This window comes from Pygocentrus nattereri, chromosome 20, assembly GCF_015220715.1.
Source record: "Pygocentrus nattereri isolate fPygNat1 chromosome 20, fPygNat1.pri, whole genome shotgun sequence".
NCBI classification, from domain to species: domain Eukaryota; kingdom Metazoa; phylum Chordata; class Actinopteri; order Characiformes; family Serrasalmidae; genus Pygocentrus; species Pygocentrus nattereri.
The window spans coordinates 2,494,824-2,519,823 of NC_051230.1; the positions used below are offsets into that span (position 1 = coordinate 2,494,824).

Consider the following 25,000-nt stretch of genomic DNA (forward strand, 5'->3'; position numbering starts at 1 on the left):
GTATCCGATTACATTCCCTATCGGAAAGTTTCAGTCCGTTCTGCATGAGCGTCGCGTCACAGTGAGAGTTTATCCCGTTCAACACGGCGGAGCAGAAACTGGTCTGCAGAGGAGACGAAGTTCATGCTCTGATCTTTAAAAGACGGCGGTGGGACGGACGTCCAGCTTATGCGTCTCAGAGCACGACGTCTTCCTCTCGGCCTTCTTTAATAAGGACGTGTGAAGGACGTTTTCCTGAGTCTGACGTCATTTTAAAGCAGTTAAAAACACAATCACTGCTCACTGCTGCTCATCTCACTCTGACTGGACCTCACGTGATGCTGGTTGTCATGGTAACGTCTACACTAAGCGATTCTCTATACATGCAAGTTTGGATCTGATTACTTGTAGTGAGCATGTAAACTGAGATTAAATTGTTGAGTAGAGTGAGCATAAACACCTCAGTCTTACTATATAATCAGAATGTATTCAATCAGATCAGCCAGTATCTTTGCACATACGCACAGCCAGTGATGCGTCCACATACGCTAACAGTGTCTGCGTTTACATGCAAAGATTTTCGCCGATCTGATTTAATTCATTTCACTTATAGATGAAGACTGAGGTGTTTATTCACTCTACTCAACAACCTCTGATGAAAATCTCTGTTTACATGCTCACTACAAGTAATCAGATCCAAACTTGCATGCATGCATAGAGAACCACTTAGTGTAGACGTTACCATGTCAATAACATGACCATCTCCCAGAGTGGCGTCCCTAGTGGTCTAGTGCTGAGTGGTGCCCCAAGTAGTCTAGTGCTGAGTGGTGCCCCTAGTGGTCTAGAGTTGAGTGGTGCCTCTACTGGTCTAGTGCTGCCCTAGTGGTCTAGTGCTGAGTGGTGCCTCTACTGGTCTAGTGCTGCCCTAGTGTTCTAGTGCTGAGTGGTGCCTCTACTGGTCTAGTGCTGCCCTAGTGTTCTAGTGCTGAGTGGTGCCTCTACTGGTCTAGTGCTGCCCTAGTGGTCTAGTGCTGAGTGGTGCCTCTACTGGTCTAGTGCTGCCCTAGTGGTCTAGTGCTGAGTGGTGCCTCTACTGGTCTAGTGCTGCCCTAGTGTTCTAGTGCTGAGTGGTGCCTCTACTGGTCTAGTGCTGCCCTAGTGTTCTAATGCTGAGTGGTGCCTCTACTGGTCTAGTGCTGCCCTAGTGGTCTAGTGCTGAGTGGTGCCTCTACTGGTCTAGTGCTGCCCTAGTGGTCTAGTGTTGAGTGGCGCCCCTAGTGGTCTAATGCTGCCCTAGTGGTCTAGTGCTGAGTGGCGCCCCTACTGGTCTAGTGCTGAGTGGCGCCCCTGGTGGTCTAGTGCTGAGTGGCGCCCCTGGTGGTCTAGTGCTGAGTGGCGCCCCTAGTGGTCAGTTATGTCTTGTTCTGGGTTTGTAAGCTCACTGTGTTTGTGTTCTGTCCTCAGGGCTCAGTACGGTGAAGGCATTAACTTCGTGATGGTGAAGCCCAGCACTCCAGCACTGTGGGAAATCAAACAAGAAGTGTCTCCAGGCTCCTCTTCCCTTTCCATGTTCTGCCAGAGGAAGTCCAGCTTGGCCAACGAAAGGTCAGTCCTTTTACTACATCATTTCCTGCTTATTCTGGTTGGTCAGACGTTGTGGGAACGCTTTGCCTCTGTTAAACATTTGGATGTTGTCATTGTTTAATAAAGCACCCCTTATCGAAAAATAGCTACTCATCTCTCAGCTTCATGATCATCAGCGTCATCCTTCGTATGAAGATCAGGTTTTGTTTAAGTGATGATTCACTTGTCTGGAGTTCGATAAGTAAGTTTGATCTTGGCCTGATTTGAATGTAACCTGCCCCTACAGTCAGATTTACGAGATACTAGAATTTAACCACCTGCACCAAGTAAAAGTTTCAACGTAGCTTTAAGTTCTAACTTAAAATAGTCGTAAGTTGTGCCGTAAGAAATCAGTCAAAACGGCTGGTTGATTTGATCGACAGGAAAACATACCCTAATATGAAATACATCTCGGTTTGCGTCGGCAACCAGTTCTGTGGGATAGATACACCGTTTTCGTTGATCAGAGATAGAAAACATCTCAGACCTCTTAGCTGCAGATTTGTAAGAGAGCCCTGAGTCCTACTTCGCATTTTTCTACAGGGTCGTTTCCAACACCTGGTTGACGACACTGTTTAAGGACGACTGCCTGCAGAGCAACAAGAGCAGCTACAGTAGTGCTCAGGTTGTGTGACGCTGACATTATTATTATAAAATAAAGCTGATTATTCTTAAAATGTAACTAACATAGCTAACGTCAACTTTTTCTTACTCAGCAGATTCGCATAGCGATTACATTAGCCGCAGCTTCACTGACGTTACGGGCGGTTCTTTGATAAAGTGCTGTTAAAATATTGTGCACAAGAACCCAGTTTGATCATCGGAACAGTTCTAGCAGCAGAACAGAATAAACACACGTATGAGAAACAGACGCTTTGAGGACACGACTTTATTATGAAACACCTTCTCTTTTTGAATTATAGCTAATATGACTGACACGCCTTATGAGAAGTAAATGTGGCATGAAAAGACAGAAAGGTGAGTGGTTTCTCTGCGTGTAATGTCTCCTGTTTATGTCGGGTGGCGCTACCGATTGGCTGCAGAGCAAAAATGACGTACAGTGTTTTGATCTACGACCACTTTACGCTCGACTAGTAAGATGTATCGTAAGTGTCTGTGGTGCGACTGAACTACTCTCGACGTGAGATTTAAGACCGACTTTACAGACCAACTTACGATCAAACTTGCGTTCAGCTGGTGCAACTGGCTGCTGAAAAGGTGAGTGCTGATGAACTTCTTCCTAATGCCCTTAAGGAGGTTCTCCTTTTGGGTCTTGGTTCCTCTCAGTGGTTCTTGGAGTTTCTCCTTTGTAGTCTTAAAATTTGTTCCAAACCACAGACTTCTACATTTCACAAACTGCACTAATGAAAGCACTTTTTTTTTGTTGCATATTTTCTTTACACATTATTTATGTTTGGGACGCAAGCCTTGGTTCCACTCAGTGGTTCTTCTTCATGCTTTTAGGAAGTTTCTCCTTTTGAGTCTTGGTTCCACTCAGTAGTTCACCCTTATGCCCTTACAGAGGTTCTCCTTTTGAGTTCTGGTTCCTTTCAGTGGCTTGTCCTCATGCACTCACAGAGGTTCTCCTTTTGAGTCCTGGTTCCTCTCAGTAGTTTGTCCTCATGCACTTACAGAGGTTCTCCTTTTGCGTCTTGGTTCCTTTCAGTGGTTTGTCATCATGCACTTACAGAGGTTCTCCTTTTGCGTCTTGGTTCCTTTCAGTGGTTTGTCCTCATGCACTTACAGAGGTTCTCCTTTTGAGTCTTGGTTCCTTGGTACACACATTTAAGGAAAGCAGCTTTGAGACAGTATCTGTTGAAGTGAACTGAATCGAAAGAGTTTATTGACAGAGATGCACATTATGGGCCTGAAATGTCTCTGCTGGTTGCCAAAATCTCCTTCTGCTCTTCCTCTCAAGCCTTTCAGTGGAGAGGAGCATCTCTCGTGCTGCTGAGTGTGAAAGGAACTCCACCTGAGTGAGTTTTAATCAGTCTTAAGAGCCTTACGATTGATCCATTGATCCCAGTGCACACAGCTACTTTCTCTGAAGCTCGAGAAAAGCTTTCCAGAGTAAAGATGCGCTGATACTGAGGTTAATCGCTGAATCATTCTTTCACGATTTTTAATTGATACGTTTAACATGATACGTTTAATCAGACTGCATTAAGAGCTAACGTGTTGCTGTGGTGGAGATCGCCACATGGGCTCGGGAACACTTTAATAAATTCAGTCCATTGCAGATGCAGGTTAAGTTTGTACTCTGCACAGTGGAAGTCGCATAGCAGTGATGTCCAGAAATGCTGCCGACTTCTCTGGGCTTGAGATTGTGTATGGAAATAATGGACGTTGTGTTCTCCGGGCCAAAGAAAGACCAGATTGTTACCAGCTTAAAGTTCTAAATCCAGCGTCTGTCATGGTGTGATGGGGTACTAGTGGGTAACTTGCACATCTATGAAAGCACCATTAACACTGAACACATTTGGGAGCAGCGTGCTGTTTTTTAGATGACGTCTTTTTCAGGTTTGTCCATGTTTATTTCAACATGACATGCCAAGCAGCAAGGCGGTGTAAACGGAGAGTCAGGGTGCTGGACTGATTGGCCTGTGGTCCAGAATTAAAATCCCCTTGAAAACGTGCAAAGTACAACAAAGATGGTTTGTATGGTTGCACAGCTGAAGACCTTTTAACGGAAGAGTAGGAAGATGTTTAGTCTTCAAAACGGGGTCAGTTTTGTGTCGTCAGTCCCCAAATGATTAAGTGCCATTAACGGGAAAGGCGAGGTAACACAGGGGTAAACCTGATCCTGCACCAACTGTTTTGGAAGGTGTTGCAGCGTCAAAGTAGGAATGAGCAGGTATTTACAAAAAAACGAAGTTCTTGAGGGAAAACGTCATGTGTTGTTTTTATATTGTTTTCGTTGTAGTACAGGTCAAACACGACTCACTGCTTTCTGTTTTTATTGGAATTTCACACAGTGCCCCAACTTTTTTTTGTAATCGAGTTTGTCATTGAATAGTAACTAGATATGTACTTCAGCAGCTTAATAAATTATACTTAAACGGGTTCTAGCTATAATTTTAGCACTGTGGAGCTTTTACAACACATTCAGCCAGTTAACACTGAAAACTTGTGATGGTAAAAGAAAACCTTTCCAAATCAACTGTTTCACCCTAACAGTTTGAAATGAAATGAATAACCGGCTCTAAATGTAGGTATTGTGATATAAACCGAGTCCGTTCTACAGTTTCTCATTAGGCTGAAGGAATAACCGACTCTAAATGTAGGTATTGTGATATAAACCGAGTCCGTTCTACAGTTTCTCATTAGGCTGAATGAATAACCGACTCTAAATGTAGGTATTGTGATATAAACCGAGTCTGTTCTACAGTTTCTCATTAGGCTGAATGAATAACTGACTCTAAATGTAGGTATTGTGATATAAACCGAGTCCGTTCTACAGTTTCTCATTAGGCTGAATGAATAACCGACTCTAAATGTAGGTATTGTGATATAAACCGAGTCTGTTCTACAGTTTCTCATTAGACTGAATGAATAACCGACTCTAAATGTAGGTATTGTGATATAAACCGAGTCTGTTCTACAGTTTCTCATTAGACTGAATGAATAACTGACTCTAAATGTAGGTATTGTGATATAAACCGAGTCTGTTCTACAGTTTCTCATCAGGCTGAATGAATAACCGACTCTAAATGTAGGTATTGTGATATAAACCGAGTCCGTTCTACAGTTTCTCATTAGACTGAATGAATAACCGACTCTAAATGTAGGTATTGTGATATAATCCGAGTCTGTTCTACAGTTTCTCATTAGACTGAATGAATAACTGACTCTAAATGTAGGTATTGTGATATAAACCGAGTCCGTTCTACAGTTTCTCATTAGGCTGAATGAATAACCGGCTCTAAATGTAGGTATTGTGATATAAACCGAGTCCGTTCTACAGTTTCTCATTAGGCTGAATGAATAACCGACTCTAAATGTAGGTATTGTGATATAAACCGAGTCCGTTCTACAGTTTCTCATTAGACTGAATGAATAACCGACTCTAAATGTAGGTATTGTGATATAAACCGAGTCTGTTCTACAGTTTCTCATTAGGCTGAATGAATAACCGACTCTAAATGTAGGTATTGTGATATAAACCGAGTCCGTTCTACAGTTTCTCATTAGACTGAATGAATAACCGACTCTAAATGTAGGTATTGTGATATAAACCGAGTCTGTTCTACAGTGTCTCATTAGGCTGAATGAATAACCGACTCTAAATGTAGGTATTGTGATATAAACCGAGTCCGTTCTACAGTTTCTCATTAGGCTGAATGAATAACCGACTCTAAATGTAGGTATTGTGATATAAACCGAGTCCGTTCTACAGTTTCTCATTAGGCTGAATGAATAACCGACTCTAAATGTAGGTATTGTGATATAAACCGAGTCTGTTCTACAGTTTCTCGTTAGGCTGAATGAATAACCGGCTCTAAATGTAGGTATTGTGATATAAACCGAGTCCGTTCTACAGTTTCTCATTAGGCTGAATGAATAACCGACTCTAAATGTAGGTATTGTGATATAAACCGAGTCCGTTCTACAGTTTCTCATTAGACTGAATGAATAACCGACTCTAAATGTAGGTATTGTGATATAAACCGAGTCCGTTCTACAGTTTCTCGTTAGACTGAATGAATAACCGGCTCTAAATGTAGGTATTGTGATATAAACCGAGTCCGTTCTACAGTTTCTCGTTAGGCTGAATGAATAACCGACTCTAAATGTAGGTATTGTGATATAAACCGAGTCCGTTCTACAGTTTCTCATTAGGCTGAATGAATAACCGACTCTAAATGTAGGTATTGTGATATAAACCGAGTCCGTTCTACAGTTTCTCATTAGGCTGAATGAATAACCGACTCTAAATGTAGGTATTGTGATATAAACCGAGTCCGTTCTACAGTTTCTCATTAGACTGAATGAATAACCGACTCTAAATGTAGGTATTGTGATATAAACCGAGTCCGTTCTACAGTTTCTCATTAGGCTGAATGAATAACCGACTCTAAATGTAGGTATTGTGATATAAACCGAGTCCGTTCTACAGTTTCTCGTTAGGCTTAATGAGTAACCGACTCTAAATGTAGGTATTGTGATATAAACCGAGTCCGTTCTACAGTTTCTCATTAGGCTGAATGAATAACCGGCTCTAAATGTAGGTATTGTGATATAAACCGAGTCCGTTCTACAGTTTCCCAGTAGACTGAATGAATAACCGACTCTAAATGTAGGTATTGTGATATAAACCGAGTCTGTTCTACAGTTTCTCGTTAGACTGAATGAATAACCGACTCTAAATGTAGGTATTGTGATATAAACCGAGTCCGTTCTACAGTTTCTCATTAGGCTGAATGAATAACCGGCTCTAAATGTAGGTATTGTGATATAAACCGAGTCCGTTCTACAGTTTCTCATTAGGCTGAATGAATAACCGGCTCTAAATGTAGGTATTGTGATATAAACCGAGTCCGTTCTACAGTTTCTCATTAGGCTGAATGAATAACCGGCTCTAAATGTAGGTATTGTGATATAAACCGAGTCCGTTCTACAGTTTCTCATTAGACTGAATGAATAACCGACTCTAAATGTAGGTATTGTGATATAAACCGAGTCCGTTCTACAGTTTCTCATTAGACTGAATGAATAACCGACTCTAAATGTAGGTATTGTGATATAAACCGAGTCCGTTCTACAGTTTCTCATTAGGCTGAATGAATAACCGACTCTAAATGTAGGTATTGTGATATAAACCGAGTCCGTTCTACAGTTTCTCATTAGACTGAATGAATAACCGAATCTAAATGTAGGTATTGTGATATAAACCGAGTCCGTTCTACAATTTCTCATTAGGCTGAATGAATAACCGACTCTAAATGTAGGTATTGTGATATAAACCGAGTCCGTTCTACAGTTTCTCATTAGACTGAATGAATAACCGACTCTAAATGTAGGTATTGTGATATAAACCGAGTCTGTTCTACAGTTTCTCATTAGACTGAATGAATAACCGACTCTAAATGTAGGTATTGTGATATAAACCGAGTCTGTTCTACAGTTTCTCATTAGACTGAATGAATAACCGGCTCTAAATGTAGGTATTGTGATATAAACCGAGTCCGTTCTACAGTTTCTCATTAGGCTGAATGAATAACCGACTCTAAATGTAGGTATTGTGATATAAACCGAGTCCGTTCTACAGTTTCTCATTAGACTGAATGAATAACCGACTCTAAATGTAGGTATTGTGATATAAACCGAGTCTGTTCTACAGTTTCTCATTAGACTGAATGAATAACCGACTCTAAATGTAGGTATTGTGATATAAACCGAGTCTGTTCTACAGTTTCTCATTAGGCATTTTTGCCAGTGTTCTGTAAATCCTGTTCAACCTCTCAACAGTCAGTACAAAGGAAAACATTTGTGGAGAGAGTATTGATAAGGCATTTGCATAATTAGTTTGATTTATTCATTTACACATGCGACCTTGAGTTGGCAAGAAACAGCCCTAATCCTACACACTTAAAATAGATGATTCTTTAAGGGTTCTTTATTGAAGGCAGTGATTTTGTCTTAGTTGTATGATTAAATGATTCTTTGCATGGTGAAACGATTCTTCAGACTGAAGGAGAATGTGTTGTATATGGTTTTATAAAAGGGTTCTTCTGTTGTACATAAGCTTGACATCAGAACAATGGAAGAACCCTTTTTTGTGCTGTACAGAACCATAAACAATGCAACTACATCAATCTGAGATCATTTCACTGTGCATAGAAACATTTAAGTATGGTTAAGTTGTTTGGTTTTATATAGAAGTCATTGTTCTAAATAAAACCAATGCCTTACTAAGGAACCCATGAAGGGCCATCGATTTTTTAAGTGGGTGCAGTCTTAAAAATTCCAGCTATTAAATGGTTCTCAACTTTGACATACAGTTCTAAGATTTTTTTTATTGATATGTAACTAGTACATTATGTAGAGGTTCTTTAAAAAGTTTAATTGACAACAAAGGTCCTTTAAATAGCCATCTTTTAAAGGTTCTTTAAAGAACCTAAAATTTGCCTAAATGTATCCAGTATAGGAGCATCGTGACATCACAAGCAGTGCAGCTGGAGGATAAGTGCTTTGTGTGAAGACACAAATAGAAACACCTAGTCAGTCCTGGGGTTGCAACCCACAACCTCTTGGTTACTGGCTCACCTTACCTGCCTCTCCTTATCTCATTAGTGTCTCACGCTTTCTTCGTAGAACCTTTGATTATCCATGCTGCTCTCCTCCAGCTCAAATTAGCTCTTGCTCCTTTGGGAAGAACCAAGGAGCTGAGGTTTTTTCCCAAAAGTCCCCATCAAACCTTAGGGAGCTCCGGAGGAGCAGAAAGGTCACAGGTTTCCTGGGATTTATGCCGGTATATCCTGAGATCTGTAGTGTGTAGAAAGTCCCCGGTGACACGTGGAGTGGAAAATTTACAATGAGGCCGTTGCCCTAAAGCTGTCAGCATCGGCCGTAATTGCCCACCGCATGTCCTGGTGTGGTTTTTATACAGCGGCGGGAAAATTGCTTCCTCCGCTTTAGTGCTGCTCCTGATGCAGAGGCTGTGGTGAAGACAGAGCTGTCAGGAGAAATAGAGAGAGGGAAGATGAAGAGAGGAGGAAAATAAAGAGAGGGAGAGAGTTGAGATGTGATTTTATTTATTTATTCCGAGGTCCCGTAAAAGCGCCCTCTACTGGCTAACTTGAGGCTAGTCTCTTATTCAACATTCATATAGCTAAACTTCCACATGTGCATTTTTATGTGTATTTATATCAGAAAAGCTTGATAAAAATGACAAATATTTAATAAAACCTGTAAAAATAGCATGGAAGTTTGTAAGCTCAGCAGAGGTAGATACATTTTTTGATAATGATGCGTGAAATGACCAGCTTGTGGTCTGACTCTTAATTTGATCTGTTAAAACAATTACGTTTTTACTTAGAGGCTCTTTTTGAATCATGATATATATATATATATACATATATATATGGAAGCATTTCATGACTGAATGGTAAAATCGTTCTATAGATGTGTATATATAGAAATAGTTGAAGGAAAATGTGTTGTATATGGTTTTATATAGATCCTGCTTTTATTATGATGCCAAGCTTGTATACAATAGAAGAATCCTTTTTGGTGCTATTTAGAACCACTTTCAAAAAGGTTCATGCAAAACATGAAGTGGTTCTATATAGGTCTTATGGTTCTAAATAGAACCATTGCCTTTACTAAAGCCTTTGAAGAACAATCTTTTTTAAGTGTGTAGTTACTCTTTGACTAGTTTTTTAACTAGGCCATGAGATGAGGACTTTGTGTGTGACAGGGGAGTTTGACTAGGCCATGAGATGAGGACTTTGTGTGTGACAGGGGAGTTTGACTAGGCCATAAGATGAAGACTTTGTGTGTGACAGTGGAGTTTGACTAGGCCATGAGATTAAGACTTTGTGTGTGACAGGGGAGTTTGACTAGGCCATGAGATTAAGACTTTGTGTGTGACAGGGGAGTTTGACTAGGCCATAAGATGAAGACTTTGTGTGTGACAGTGGAGTTTGACTAGGCCATGAGATTAAGACTTTGTGTGTGACAGTGGAGTTTGACTAGGCCATAAGATGAGGACTTTGTGTGTGACAGGGGAGTTTGACTAGGCCATAAGATGAGGACTTTGTGTGTGACAGGGGAGTTTGACTAGGCCATGAGATGAGGACTTTGTGTGTGACAGGGGAGTTTGACTAGGCCATGAGATGAGGACTTTGTGTGTGACAGTGGAGTTTGACTAGGCCATGAGATTAAGACTTTGTGTGTGACAGGGGAGTTTGACTAGGCCATAAGATGAGGACTTTGTGTGTGACAGGGGAGTTTGACTAGGCCATAAGATGAGGACTTTGTGTGTGACAGGGGAGTTTGACTAGGCCATAAGATGAGGACTTTGTGTGTGACAGGGGAGTTTGACTAGGCCATGAGATGAGGACTTTGTGTGTGACAGGGGAGTTTGACTAGGCCATGAGATGAGGACTTTGTGTGTGACAGTGGAGTTTGACTAGGCCATGAGATTAAGACTTTGTGTGTGACAGGGGAGTTTGACTAGGCCATAAGATGAGGACTTTGTGTGTGACAGGGGAGTTTGACTAGGCCATAAGATGAAGACTTTGTGTGTGACAGTGGAGTTTGACTAGGCCATGAGATTAAGACTTTGTGTGTGACAGGGGAGTTTGACTAGGCCATGAGATTAAGACTTTGTGTGTGACAGGGGAGTTTGACTAGGCCATGAGATTAAGACTTTGTGTGTGACAGGGGAGTTTGACTAGGCCATAAGATGAGGACTTTGTGTGTGACAGTGGAGTTTGACTAGGCCATGAGATTAAGACTTTGTGTGTGACAGTGGAGTTTGACTAGGCCATAAGATGAGGACTTTGTGTGTGACAGGGGAGTTTGACTAGGCCATAAGATGAGGACTTTGTGTGTGACAGGGGAGTTTGACTAGGCCATGAGATGAGGACTTTGTGTGTGACAGTGGAGTTTGACTAGGCCATGAGATTAAGACTTTGTGTGTGACAGTGGAGTTTGACTAGGCCATGAGATGAGGACTTTGTGTGTGACAGGGGAGTTTGACTAGGCCATGAGATGAGGACTTTGTGTGTGACAGGGGAGTTTGACTAGGCCATGAGATGAGGACTTTGTGTGTGACAGGGGAGTTTGACTAGGCCATGAGATGAGGACTTTGTGTGTGACAGTGGAGTTTGACTAGGCCATGAGATTAAGACTTTGTGTGTGACAGTGGAGTTTGACTAGGCCATGAGATGAGGACTTTGTGTGTGACAGGGGAGTTTGACTAGGCCATGAGATGAGGACTTTGTGTGTGACAGGGGAGTTTGACTAGGCCATGAGATGAAGACTTTCTATGTGACAATGGAGGCTGACTGGGCCATAAGATGAAGACTTTGTACGAAACAGTGAAATTTGACTAGGCCACAAAATGAAGACTTTATATATGACAGCAGAGTTTGACTAGGCCATGAGATGAGGACTTTGTATGTGACAGCAGAGTTTGACTAGGCCGCAAGCAGGGGTTTTCAGATCGTGGCAGTAAGTTTTACTTGGCTGTGAGATGCAGACTTTGTATGTGACAATGGAGCTTGAGTCAAGTCTACACACACTCAAACACATTCAGACTCAGCAGGTGAAGGCAGTGTGTGTGTGTGTGTGTGTGAGAGAGAGAGGAGTGTATTGATTTTGCTGCCACTGCCACACTCAGAGAAAAGCCCAAACCTGCAGAACCACAGAACAGAATGGAAGAGTGGAGGAGAAATGAGGAGCAGACAGGAAGGGATGAGATGAGAAAAGAGGAAGAACAGAGGAGAGAAAAAGAGAGAAAAGGAAGAGAGATCAGGAGAGACAAATACAGAGGAGAAGGCCATAGAGAAAAAGACGAGGCTGCCTTTGTGTGTGACAGGGGAGTTTGACTAGGCCATGAGATTAAGACTTTGTGTGTGACAGGGGAGTTTGACTAGGCCATGAGATTAAGACTTTGTGTGTGACAGGGGAGTTTGACTAGGCCATAAGATGAGGACTTTGTGTGTGACAGTGGAGTTTGACTAGGCCATGAGATTAAGACTTTGTGTGTGACAGTGGAGTTTGACTAGGCCATAAGATGAGGACTTTGTGTGTGACAGGGGAGTTTGACTAGGCCATGAGATGAGGACTTTGTGTGTGACAGGGGAGTTTGACTAGGCCATGAGATGAGGACTTTGTGTGTGACAGTGGAGTTTGACTAGGCCATGAGATGAGGACTTTGTGTGTGACAGTGGAGTTTGACTAGGCCATGAGATGAGGACTTTGTGTGTGACAGGGGAGTTTGACTAGGCCATGAGATGAGGACTTTGTGTGTGACAGGGGAGTTTGACTAGGCCATGAGATGAAGACTTTCTATGTGACAATGGAGGCTGACTGGGCCATAAGATGAAGACTTTGTACGAAACAGTGAAATTTGACTAGGCCACAAAATGAAGACTTTATATATGACAGCAGAGTTTGACTAGGCCATGAGATGAGGACTTTGTATGTGACAGCAGAGTTTGACTAGGCCGCAAGCAGGGGTTTTCAGATCGTGGCAGTAAGTTTTACTTGGCTGTGAGATGCAGACTTTGTATGTGACAATGGAGCTTGAGTCAAGTCTACACACACTCAAACACATTCAGACTCAGCAGGTGAAGGCAGTGTGTGTGTGTGTGTGTGTGAGAGAGAGAGGAGTGTATTGATTTTGCTGCCACTGCCACACTCAGAGAAAAGCCCAAACCTGCAGAACCACAGAACAGAATGGAAGAGTGGAGGAGAAATGAGGAGCAGACAGGAAGGGATGAGATGAGAAAAGAGGAAGAACAGAGGAGAGAAAAAGAGAGAAAAGGAAGAGAGATCAGGAGAGACAAATACAGAGGAGAAGGCCATAGAGAAAAAGAAGAGGCTGCCTGCCCTGTTTCACTTCATTCTTTCCTTACTGATACTTTTAAAACTTAATTTTCTTTCTTTCTTTCTTTCTTTCTTTCTTTCTTTCTTTCTTTCTTTCTTTCTTTCTTTCTTTCTTTCTTTCTTTCTTTCGTCTTGTTTCCATTCTTCTTTTTATCTTTTTTCTTTGATTCTGTTTCACGTCACTTTTTTCTTTCCTTTCTTGCTTGCTTTGATCCTGTATTTCTTCATGCCTTTTTTTTCCTCATTCAGTCTCTTTGATCCTTTTTCATTTTCTTTTCCCTCTCTCTCTCTCTCTCTCTCTCTCTCTCTCTCTCTCTCTCTCTGCTTGTGTGTCTCTGTCACTGATAGTGATGAGTGCTGTATTTCTGACTGGAACACATACAGAGTTTTAAATGTTCAGTAGGGTGTTGTATTTGATTTTGTGTGTGCGCGTGTGTGTGTGTGTGTGTGTGTGCGCGTGTGTGTGTGTGTGCGCTGCAGGCTGTGTTATCCGTTCACTCAGAGTGAATGAGGTTAATGGGACGCAGTCAATAAAGCATGTTTACTGACAGCCAGGCCATTTACACACTTTATCTCCATCTAAACACCGCCTCGGTGTGTGTGTGTGTGTGTGTGTGTGTGTGTGTGTGTGTGTGTTTATGATACAGGGCATCGCTCCTGATTCTCTAAACCCGCTCTTTATCAGAGGCACAGTCACACACAGCTCAAACCAATTCACAGTATTGTCCAAATAATCCATAATAATTCTATATCATGTATTATTATGTGTTTAATTATATGTTTCTATATAATACAAAGATCCCAAATAATTCATAGCAGTTACTGACTAAACAATAGTAGATACTAAATAATTTATAGTAGATACAGATGCATTACTCACCAATTAATAGTAGATGGTGAGCAGGTTATAGTAATACTGAATAATTCATAGTAGATATTTAGTAGTTGCTACTGAATAATTTATAGCATTTCATAGTAGTTCATTAATTGTAATTCATAGTAATGGATGACTACTAAATACTGACAAAGAAACATAATAATTCTTAGTAGAAACTGAATAATTCATAGTACTTAGTAATTTGTAGTCGATACTGAGCAATTCATAATAGATACTAATTCATTATAGTTAATGGCTATAATTCATAGTAGATACTGAGTAATTTGTAGCAGTTACTGACTGCTTTATAATATTTAACAATTCATAGTGGTTGCTTAATAATTTATAGTAGATGCTGAGTAATCCATATTAGATACTTATTAGTAGCATATACTGATTAATTCATAATAACTACTGAATAATTCATAGCAAATACTGACTATTTGATGATATTCTATAATTCATAGTGTTTACTTAATAATTCATAGTAGTCACTGAATAATTCATAGATAATACCAAGTAATTAATTGTAGACATTAAATAGTTTGTAGTAATTACTTACTAACTCATAATAGATTCAGAATAATTAATTCTAGGTACTGAATAATTTGTAATACACACTGAATAATTCATAGTAGAATAATTCATTTCATATTTTAGAATTCATAGTGTTTACTCAGTAATTCATAGTAGATACTGAATAATTAATATTAGATACTGAATAATTTATAGCAGATACTTTAATTAATAGTAGCTATTGAATAATTCATAATGAACACCGTAATTAGCTGCTTTCTAGTTCCAGGGATTTATAATTGACCAGAAGCAAGCCGAGTTTATCTGGAAGTAGAGCTGCACAATATGGACAAAAGGCTGGTTAGGGAATAAATAAAGTTACGTGGTTAAAGATAAAGATCAAAGACCTGCTAATAAAATAATATATTACTGTTGGATTATTTGAATCCCTTGATTCATCAGAACACAAATAGAAACTCATCTGGACCTGCGATTGGTCAACGTCACAGTAACAATTGATCGATTTGTGCTTTTATAGGAAACTTTGAGCCTATTTTGACAGTATAAGTAACATTTGCAGGGCTGTATGTTGTATTTGGGCATTTCTCCCTCTCTATACCTCTCTCTATCTCTCTTTTCTCTCTCTCTCTCTTTTCTCTCCCTCTCTCTCTCTCTCTCTCTCTCTCTCTCTCTCTCTCCCTCCCTCTCTCTCTTTTCTCTCTCTCTCTCTCTCTCCCTCCCTCTCTCTCTTTGTCTCTCTCTCTCTCTCTCCCTCCCTCTCTCTCTTTTCTCTCTCTCTCTCTCTCTCTCCCTCCCTCTCTCTCTTTTCTCTCTCTCTCTCTCTCTCTCTCCCTCCCTCTCTCTCTTTTCTCTCTCTCTCTCTCTCTCTCCCTCCCTCTCTCTCTTTTCTCTCTCTCTCTCTCTCCCTCTCTCTCTCTCTCTCTCTCTCTCTCTCTCTCTCTCTCTCTCTCTCTCTCTCTCTCTCTCTCTCTCTCTCTCTCTCTCTGACTGTGGGGGCTGTGCTGTAATATGTTTGATTCCCAAGTGGTGATTTTTTTGGCAGAATCTGCTGATGAAAACGGGCAGATTGATCAATAATGCATACAGATGGTTCCTCCTACTCACCAACCAAAAAATCTGTCTTTATTTAAAGAAGATCTGTGGTGTGGACGTTGGGGGGGGGTTGACTGCCTGAAAGAAAATGTGAATATCTGGATGAGTTCTTATTGATATTGATGATCAGACGGGCTTAAAGCCAGGAGTTACTCTCAGAAATACATTTACTGAACGGTCACTGGGCGCCCTGCGGTGGGCTGGCGACCTGTCCAGGGTGTGTCCTGCCCTTCACCTGATGGCAGCTGGGATGGACTGCAGCACCCCCTGCGACCCAGAAGGAGAAGCGGCTTAGAAGATGTGTGTTTGTATCGGTGGGGCAGTTTCCCTCTCGTCTCTGGGGCGGTTCCCTCAAGGCTCCATCTCAGTCCCTTCAGTCAGGGATCGTAACTGAACCATAATGATGCAGATGACCTCCCTTCATTGATATGAATCACAATAATGTTAGGCAACAGAAATGTGCCAGTGTTCTGGCGAATTGTGCAGCGTTGTCAAAATGTCACACTGTAGTGCAAATTTAAGATTAACTGACCCTTATTAGTCCCACAACGGGGACATTTCACCCCCGCATTTAACCCATCCGGGCAGTGACACACCACACACACACTAGTGAGCACACACACACTAGGGGGCAGTGAGCGCACTTGCCCGGAGTGGTGGGCAGCCCTATCCGCAGCGCCCGGGGAGCAGTTGGGGGTTAGGTGTCTTGCTCAAGGCTGGTTCCCTAACCTCCAGCCCACGACAGGTGGAGCTCTACATCAATCAATCAATCAATCAACCATCGTTTAGTCTCGGAGAACATTGAGGACGCCCCTCCTTTACAGCGTCGCTGAGTTAATGCAGAGCGAGGGGCTGACGATGTGTAAGAACTTATCAGATGATAAAGGTAATTTAATAAATGAAGACTCAGATCAGGGAAGTATAAAAAAGTGAAACATTAATAATAAAAAAATAATAAAACTGAAATGAAAACATACAAAAAATGTGAAAGTTAATAAAATCAAAACAAAGTAAAAAAAACTAATAAACAAATATAAACAAATGAATAATAATGGATAAAATAACAAATAAATAAAAAATAATGAAAATTACATAAAATTAGTAAAAAATCAGATAAATAAAAATATTTTGACGGCCTAAATGACACAAAGCTGAAGATGGTTTTGTATTCGCCAGCCTTCATTTGAATTTTCCGGGTTTCACCTTAAATGGTGCAGCAGTTACATTCTGCCGCCTCAGGCCGCCGCCCACTCAGACACTGTTTAACACTGTTGAATATGAATTATGGGCTCATACAAGCGCTGGATCTGTTGTGGTAAACGTATCTCTGCCTCCTTCCTGCCTGAGCCACTAGACTTAGTGACTGTTCAGGCCCTTTTTACTTATTGACTTTATTTCTAAAATGTACATTAAATTGAAACTGACCCTCTTTTTTATTTCATATTTTAATGATAAACTGACCACCAAGCTGGAATTTCATTAAAAAAAAGTGGTCACCTTATAGAATATGATCTGTTGCACTGTTTAATGCTTCTAATTGAAATGTTGTGCTTAAATATTTAAATGTTATTTAAAATAATCATTATCACTGCATCAAAACACGGAGCAAGTTGAAATGAATCGAACTAGGATTTTGGGTTCCACTTCATTTGAATGGTGACAGTATATGATTATTATTAGTAAATTATTAAATTATTAATAAATGATCTGGTAAACCTGATCCTCAACACTAGTATGGTTGGTATTATGGTGATTATGAGTAAAGTGACGGTGAATTTAATGCTATTTAATTGAACGTGAGCTAAATGGAAGATGAATAATTTGGGGGCAGGCGTGGGCTGGAGGTCAGGGAACCGGCCCTGTGACCGGAAGGTCGCCGGTTCGATCCCCAGTGCTGAGAGTCCATGACTGAGGTGTCCTTGAGCAAGACCCCTAACCCCCAACTGCTCCCCGGGCGCCATGGATAGGGCTGCCCACCGCTCCGGGCAAGTGTGCTCACTGCCCCCTAGTGTGTGTGCTCACTAGTGTGTATGTGGTGTTTCACTGCACGGACGGGTTAAATGTGGAAGTGGAATTTCCCCATTTGTGGGATTAATAAAGTATCACTTAATGAAGTGTTACTGAATTTTTTGAACTGTTGCACCACTAATCATCATATCGCCCACCTGCACATTATACTAGTATAGTTTGTTCTTATTTCACCCGGTGGATGGGCAGGAATTGTGCAGCGAATGTCTGGAGTAAAGTCAGTTTATTAAGTGCAGGTTAAATCAGGAATATATCACACAGGGGGAGTCGTAAACAGACACACACACACACACACACACACACAATAAGGAGGGTTTACGCATTTGAACACACAGTCTTATACCGTCAGGCACACAGCGCTGTAAATAGACACGGAGCTGAGTGTGTTGTATTTTTGTCATGTGCTGTTTATATATAACGGTGTGAAAGTGCCTTTTGGGCAAAAGTGTGTCTGCAGTCTTTATTGAACAAGCACTACTGATGTGTGTGTGTGTGTGTGTGTGTGTGTGTGTGTGTGTTAGAGCTATTGTTGGGCATGAAATTCTGGCCTGAACCCAAATAAAGCCTGGTATTGTGTCCGACCCTGGACCCGAACTGGCCCTTCATAACCCAAAGTGCAAAATAAAACGTGATATTTATAATGATGATAATTCTGTTATCCATAAAACAGTGTATGCCTGTTGTGGAGCTGCCTCAGCTGAACTGCAGCGCAAACAGATCTATAAAAATAAAAACGGGGCGTGAAACTAAACCCGTTAATTAACAGCATGTTTTCTCAAGAAGGGTCAAAATCTGTAAAATTACAGCCATTTCATTTCTTAAAATTACTGATAATAAAATACTCTGATAATAAAATACTCTGATAATAAAATACTCAATTCAACAGTTTCACTGCTTAACTCTTAAAAAGGATGGCTCCTCAAGGGTTCTTCAGTGGTTCTGTATAGAACCCCGAACCCATTATTGCATGCTGAGTCGAAGTCAAGTCACCGTTTATTTATACGGCACTTTTCACAGGTGAAACAGGTGTTGTCACAAAGCAGCTTTACAGAAAAATCCGGGTCCGAGCCCCCATGAGCGTCGCCAGGGGTGACAGTGGCAAGGAAAAACTCCCTGAGAACAAGAGGAAGAAACACTGAGAGGAACCAAGACTCGAAAGGAGAACCCACCCTCCTCTGGTTGACACTGGATGGCAAACAATAACACAAGCAAAATGAGCAGAGAATAAGGTTTTATTATTAGCATAGATATTAAAAAGTTCTCTGCATGGTGAAATGGTTCTTCAGGTTGGTGGAGAATGTGTTGAATATGGTTCTCTATAGAACCTTTTTGAAAATAGCTCCAAGTTTCAAGCTGGCCACTGTAACTACAGCTGAAGCCTATTTAGTGCTGAGTAGGACCGTATACAGCACATTTTCCATCAATCTGAAGAACCATTTCACAAAGCATGCGAATGGCACCTTGAGTTCATGGTTCTATATCGAACTCTTGCTCTAGAGAACCCTTGAAGAACCCTCTTTTTTATTCGTCTTGGCCTGAAGAGCCGAATTTTTAATAAACACTGATTATTTCACGTATTTTGGCAGTTAGATGTTCTGCGTTTCTAGGATTGTGTCCATTTAAGCCAGAGGGGGGCGACAAAGTATTACGAGCAAGTATTATTTTAAAAGCTATTTTATTATTATGAGTAAGTATTATTTTTAAAAGGTGTATTATTATTATGAGTATTATTTTTAAAAGCTATATTATTATTACGAGCAAGTGTTATTTTAAAAGGTATATTATTATTATGAGTAAGTATTATTTTTAAAAGCTATATTATTATTATGAGTAAGTATTATTTTTAAAAGCTATATTATTATTACGAGCAAGTGTTATTTTTAAAAGGTGTATTATTATTATGAGTAAGTATTATTTTTAAAAGCTATATTATTATTACGAGTAAGTATTATTTTTAAAAGCTATATTATTATTATGAGTATTATTTTTAAAAGCTATATTATTATTATGAGTATTATTTTTAAAAGCTATATTATTACGAGCAAGTGTTATTTTAAAAGCTATATTATTATTATGAGTAAGTATTATTTTTAAAAGCTATATTATTATTACGAGCAAGTGTTATTTTAAAAGCTATATTATTATTATGAGTATTATTTTTAAAAGCTATATTATTAATATGAGTAAGTATTATTTTTTAAAGCTATATTATTAATATGAGTAAGTATTATTTTTTAAAGCTATATTATTATTATGAGCAAGTGTTATTTTAAAAGCTATATTATTATTATGAGTAAGTATTATTTTAAAAGCTATATTATTATTATGAGTAAGTATTATTTTTAAATGGTAAACATTACTGCTAAAGCCATCTGCGGCATCACAACAGTGGCTGCTGTAAATTCTTTGTTAGCAGAATGGGCCGCTACACGTCTTTGAGCTACACTGCATGAAGGAAAATAACAGCTTTGACTCTTTATACTGAAACTTAGACTGGAGTTCTGGTCAATGGACAATGCATTCCTCCTCAGAATCTTCAGGCATCGGAATCTTCTACTCGTCAGTTTCATGGTCCTTGTCTTTAATATTACCTCAATTAAGTGGTCTAAGTTCCTTAATTAGCTTTAATTAAACTTCTGTTGAGTTTAACATGCTGTATACTGGAGTTTCTATATCGTCACTGTCAATTAAGCTGCGTTCATCAGTCTAGGCCGCAGGTCCTCGGTAGTGTGTGTGTGTGCGCGTGTGTGTGTGTATGCATGTGTGTGTGTGCGTATGTGTGTGCGTGTGTATGTGTGTGAGTGTGTGTGTATGCGTGTGTATGTGTGTATATGCGTGTGTGTGTGCGTGTGTGTGTATATGTGTGTGGGTGTGTGTATGTGTGTGTATGTGTATGTGTGTGTATGCGTGTGTGTGTGTGTGTGTGTGTGTGTGTGTGTGTATGTGTGTGTGTGTAGGCGTGTGTGTCTGTGTGTATGCGTGTGTATGTGTGTGTGTGTGTGTGTGTGTGTGTGCGCGTTTGTGTGTGTGCTATTGTGCCAAGGTTTATTTTTCGTTCCTTACACATCGTCTCTGAAGGCAAAGAACTCTGGAACACACACACACACACACACACACACACACACACACACACACTCTGAGCTCGGAGCGCTCAGCTGAAATCTTCTGAAGCGCATCATCACGCTCGCCTAATTCCCCCCAAACTCTTTCTGTTATGACAGAGGCTAAACGGCGCTAAGCTAATGCTAACGCTGCGCTCACGTTCCGCTCTTCATCCACGGCTGAACTCCAACGAGCTAAATCTCACACGGACCTTCTGACACTCTGAGTGTGTGTGTGTGTGTGTGAGTGAGTGTGTGTGTGTGTGTGCTTCTGCTCTATTACAGTAAAAATATGCGACAGAATGAAGTTTGAACTGTTTCGGATTTTTCGAGCACTGTGAGGTGAATGACCTTGGATTCGGCATCATCGTGGAAGTGGATGTGACATTGTAATCATGGAAATGGGTGTAGCAGAAGTCCAATACTGCGGCTTAGTGTAACCATAGAAATAAGTGAATTGGAAATATGGATGGAAATTTAGAATTAATAGTTATAGTAGAATTAATTGTTATATGTTGTTATTAATATAATTAATAATTGTAGCATAACCATAAAAAATAGGTGGAAAATAAAAAGAAGTACATCCTGACCGTGGTAATGCCTACAGTGTAACCTTCAGACACTCATAACCATGGAAACGGGTGTAGCGTAATGCTGGAAATGGGTCTCACAATGGAAACGGGTGTAGCGTAACGTTGGAAATGGGTTTAACGATGGAAATGGGTGTAGCGTAACACTGGAAATGGGTTTAACAATGGAAACTGGTGTAGCGTAACACTGGAAATGGGTTTAACGATGGAAACGGGTGTAGCATAATGCTGGAATGTTTGTAACAGTGGAAACGGGTGTAGCGTAATGCTGGAAATGGGTTTAACAATGGAAACTGGTGTAGCGTAACACTGGAAATGGGTTTAACAATGGAAACGGGTGTAGCGTAATGCTGGAAATGGGTTTAACAATGGAAACTGGTGTAGCGTAACACTGGAAATGGGTGTAACAATAGAAACGGGTGTAGCGTAACACTGGAAATGGGTTTAACGATGGAAACGGGTGTAGCATAATGCTGGAATGTTTGTAACAGTGGAAACGGGTGTAGCGTAATGCTGGAAATGGGTTTAACAATGGAAACTGGTGTAGCGTAACACTGGAAATGGGTTTAACAATGGAAACGGGTGTAGCGTAATGCTGGAAATGGGTTTAACAATGGAAACTGGTGTAGCGTAACACTGGAAATGGGTTTAACAATGGAAACGGGTGTAGCGTAACACTGGAAATAGGTTTAACAATGGAAACGGGTGTAGCGTAATGCTGGAAATGGGTGTAACAGTGGAAACAGTGTAGCGTAATGCTGGAAATGGGTGTAACAGTGGAAACAGTGTAGCGTAATGCTGGAAATGGGTGTAACAATAGAAACGGGTGTAGTGTAATGCTGGAAATGGGTTTAACAATGGAAACGGGTGTAGCGTAATGCTGGAAATGGGTTTAACAATGGAAACGGGTGTAGTGTAATGCTGGAAATGGGTTTAACAATGGAAACGGGTGTAGCGTAACGCTGGGAATGTGTGTAACAGTGGAAACGGGTGTAGCGTAATGCTGGAAATGGGTGTAACAATAGAAATGGGTGTAGCGTAATGCTGGAAATGGGTGTAACAGTGGAAACAGTGTAGCGTAATGCTGGGAATGGGTGTAACAGTGGAAACGGGTGTAGCGTAATGCTGGAAATGGGTGTAACAATAGAAACGGGTGTAGTGTAATGCTGGAAATGGGTTTAACAATGGAAACGGGTGTAGCGTAACGCTGGGAATGTGTGTAACAGTGGAAACGGGTGTAGCGTAATGCTGGAAATGGGTGTAACAGTGGAAACAGTGTAGCGTAATGCTGGGAATGTGTGTAACAGTGGAAACGGGTGTAGCGTAATGCTGGAAATGGGTGTAACAATAGAAACGGGTGTAGTGTAATGCTGGAAATGGGTTTAACAATGGAAACGGGTGTAGTGTAATGCTGGAAATGGGTTTAACAATGGAAACGGGTGTAGCGTAACGCTGGGAATGTGTGTAACAGTGGAAACGGGTGTAGTGTAATGCTGGGAATGTGTGTAACGGTGGAAACGGGTGTAGCGTAATGCTGGAAATGGGTGTAACAATAGAAACGGGTGTAGTGTAATGCTGGAAATGGGTTTAACAATGGAAACTGGTGTAGCACAACCACAAATGTGTAATGTAACTATAGAAACTGTAATTACGAAGCTTTGTGGTGATGTAATCCTGTGCTGTGTAGATATTTCAAGTTGTTTTGTACATGCAGGGATCACTGATCAAGGCGCAGCGGCTACAGTCATTCAGACTGTCTGAAGGCTGTAGAACTGTGCAGAGCTCACTCTTCGTTCTGGACTGTAGTAGAATTACAGAGGAGAAGAGTTTTCGTGCAGTAGGTGAGGCATTCAGTATGTTCCCCACTGCTCGCCCACCCCTGTTAAACCCACCACACGCATCGCCGCAGTCGGGACCAACCCCAGTGTCTCCGGAATGCTCGTGTTTACAGACAAGGGAACAAAGCCTTCCTGACTTCTCAGGTGTGTCAGTGTAATGAGGTTTAGTTCCTAGTCGTTTCTATTGGTCCATTAGTAATTAAAACGCAGTGAGGAGGTTTAGATGCGACAGTAAGGATGATGTGAAATCCAGCCGTACTCCAGCCTGTGTACCCCACTGAACTCTGCGCTGGGTTTGAGCTTTTCAGCTCCAGACTGAAAACGTTGGCCTTCAGATCACTGAACACACACACGTAACGTAGCGTGCTGTTAGCAGTGATGAGTCATTTTCCTAAAGCGTCTGCTGCTGATCCGTCTAACTCTGTTAGGCAACATGTTCCCTCTGAAGGAGATCTGGACCAGAGCCTCACAGCGTGTGTGTGTGTGTGTGTGTGTGTGTGTGTGTGTGTGTGTGTGTGAAACGTTGAGCTGTGTTTCCAAAAGAAAACGCTATTAATATTAGAAAATCTGCTGATAGCATAAAGAGCCCAGTGGCCACGTTGTTCATCTGAGGTAACTATATTTATTTACAGTACTGTGAGAAAGTCTCAGGCACCCAAGACACATTTTCAAAATCTATTTATTTGTGTTTGTTTGCTGAGAAAAGTGTTAATATTTGAATAAACAAAATGTATAGAATATTAATTAATAATGATTTAATATAAATAATAACTAGTGATGTTCTGGATGTCAGTGTGTGTGTTTCCCCATCTCCAAGCCTCTCCTGGAGGAAGTCCAGTATTATATGTAGTTAAAAAGCAGCTCCTGGTTTGACCAATCAGTGCTCAGTAAATTGAGCTCATGATGTAATTGATGATATTAACGAGTCTCTGTGGCGGCTGTGAAGGTGTCCAAGAAAAATATGGACCCAAGAAATTCTTGCTACTTTTTATAGTTGTTATGTTGATTTGAATTATGAATATGACTTTATTCTAGGGGGCGGCACGGTGGTGTGGTGGGTAGCGCTGTCACCTCACAGAGAGGAGGGCCTGGGTTCGATTCCCTGGCCGGGGGACCTGGGTCCGATTCCCTGGACGGGGGACCTGGGTTTCACACAATGCTGTAAATATTCATATAATTACACCAGTCAGTCATAAAATGAAGTCCACCTCCTCGTTTCTACACTCACTGTCCACTTTATCAGCTCCACTGACCGTATAGTTCCCCTCTGTAGTTCTACAGTTACAGACTGTAGTCCATCTGTTTCTCTGATACTCTGTTACACTGTTCTTCAGTGGTCAGGACCCCCATGGACCCCCACAGAGCAGGTACTATAGGGGTGGTGGTGGTGTGTTAGTGTGTGTTGTGCTGGTCTGAGTGGATCAGACACAGCAGTGCTGCTGGAGTTTTTAAACGCTGTGTCCACTCACTGTCCACTCTATTAGACACTCCTACCTTGTCGGTCCACCTTGTAGATGTAAAGTCAGAGACTACAGCTCATCTGCTGCTGCACAGTCTGTGTTGGTCATCCTCTAGTCCTTCATCAGTAGACACAGGATGCTGCCCACAGGACGCTGTTGGGTTGCACACAGTTATTGTTACAAAATTATGTGTGTGTGTGTGTGTGTGTGTGTGTGTGTGTGTATATAGTTGTGAGTGTTTGGGAACTGTGGAGACGCTGCTGTAGCTCTGAAAGTGAAATGTTTTCTGTTCTTGTCTGATTCAGGATTTCAGCTG

At 41.0% G+C, this 25,000-nt stretch overlaps 1 protein-coding gene across 1 annotated transcript in view; it reads left to right on the forward strand.

Moving 5' to 3' along the window:
• The window catches only part of si:dkey-215k6.1 (transmembrane protein 132D), a 248,767-nt gene that overhangs the window by 83,786 nt on the left and 139,981 nt on the right, over positions 1-25,000 (forward strand). Inside the window, exon 3 of the mRNA XM_037531922.1 lies at positions 1,444-1,584. Within this exon, the coding sequence (XP_037387819.1) occupies positions 1,444-1,584 (141 nt within the window). The remainder of the gene's footprint in view (positions 1-1,443; positions 1,585-25,000) is intronic.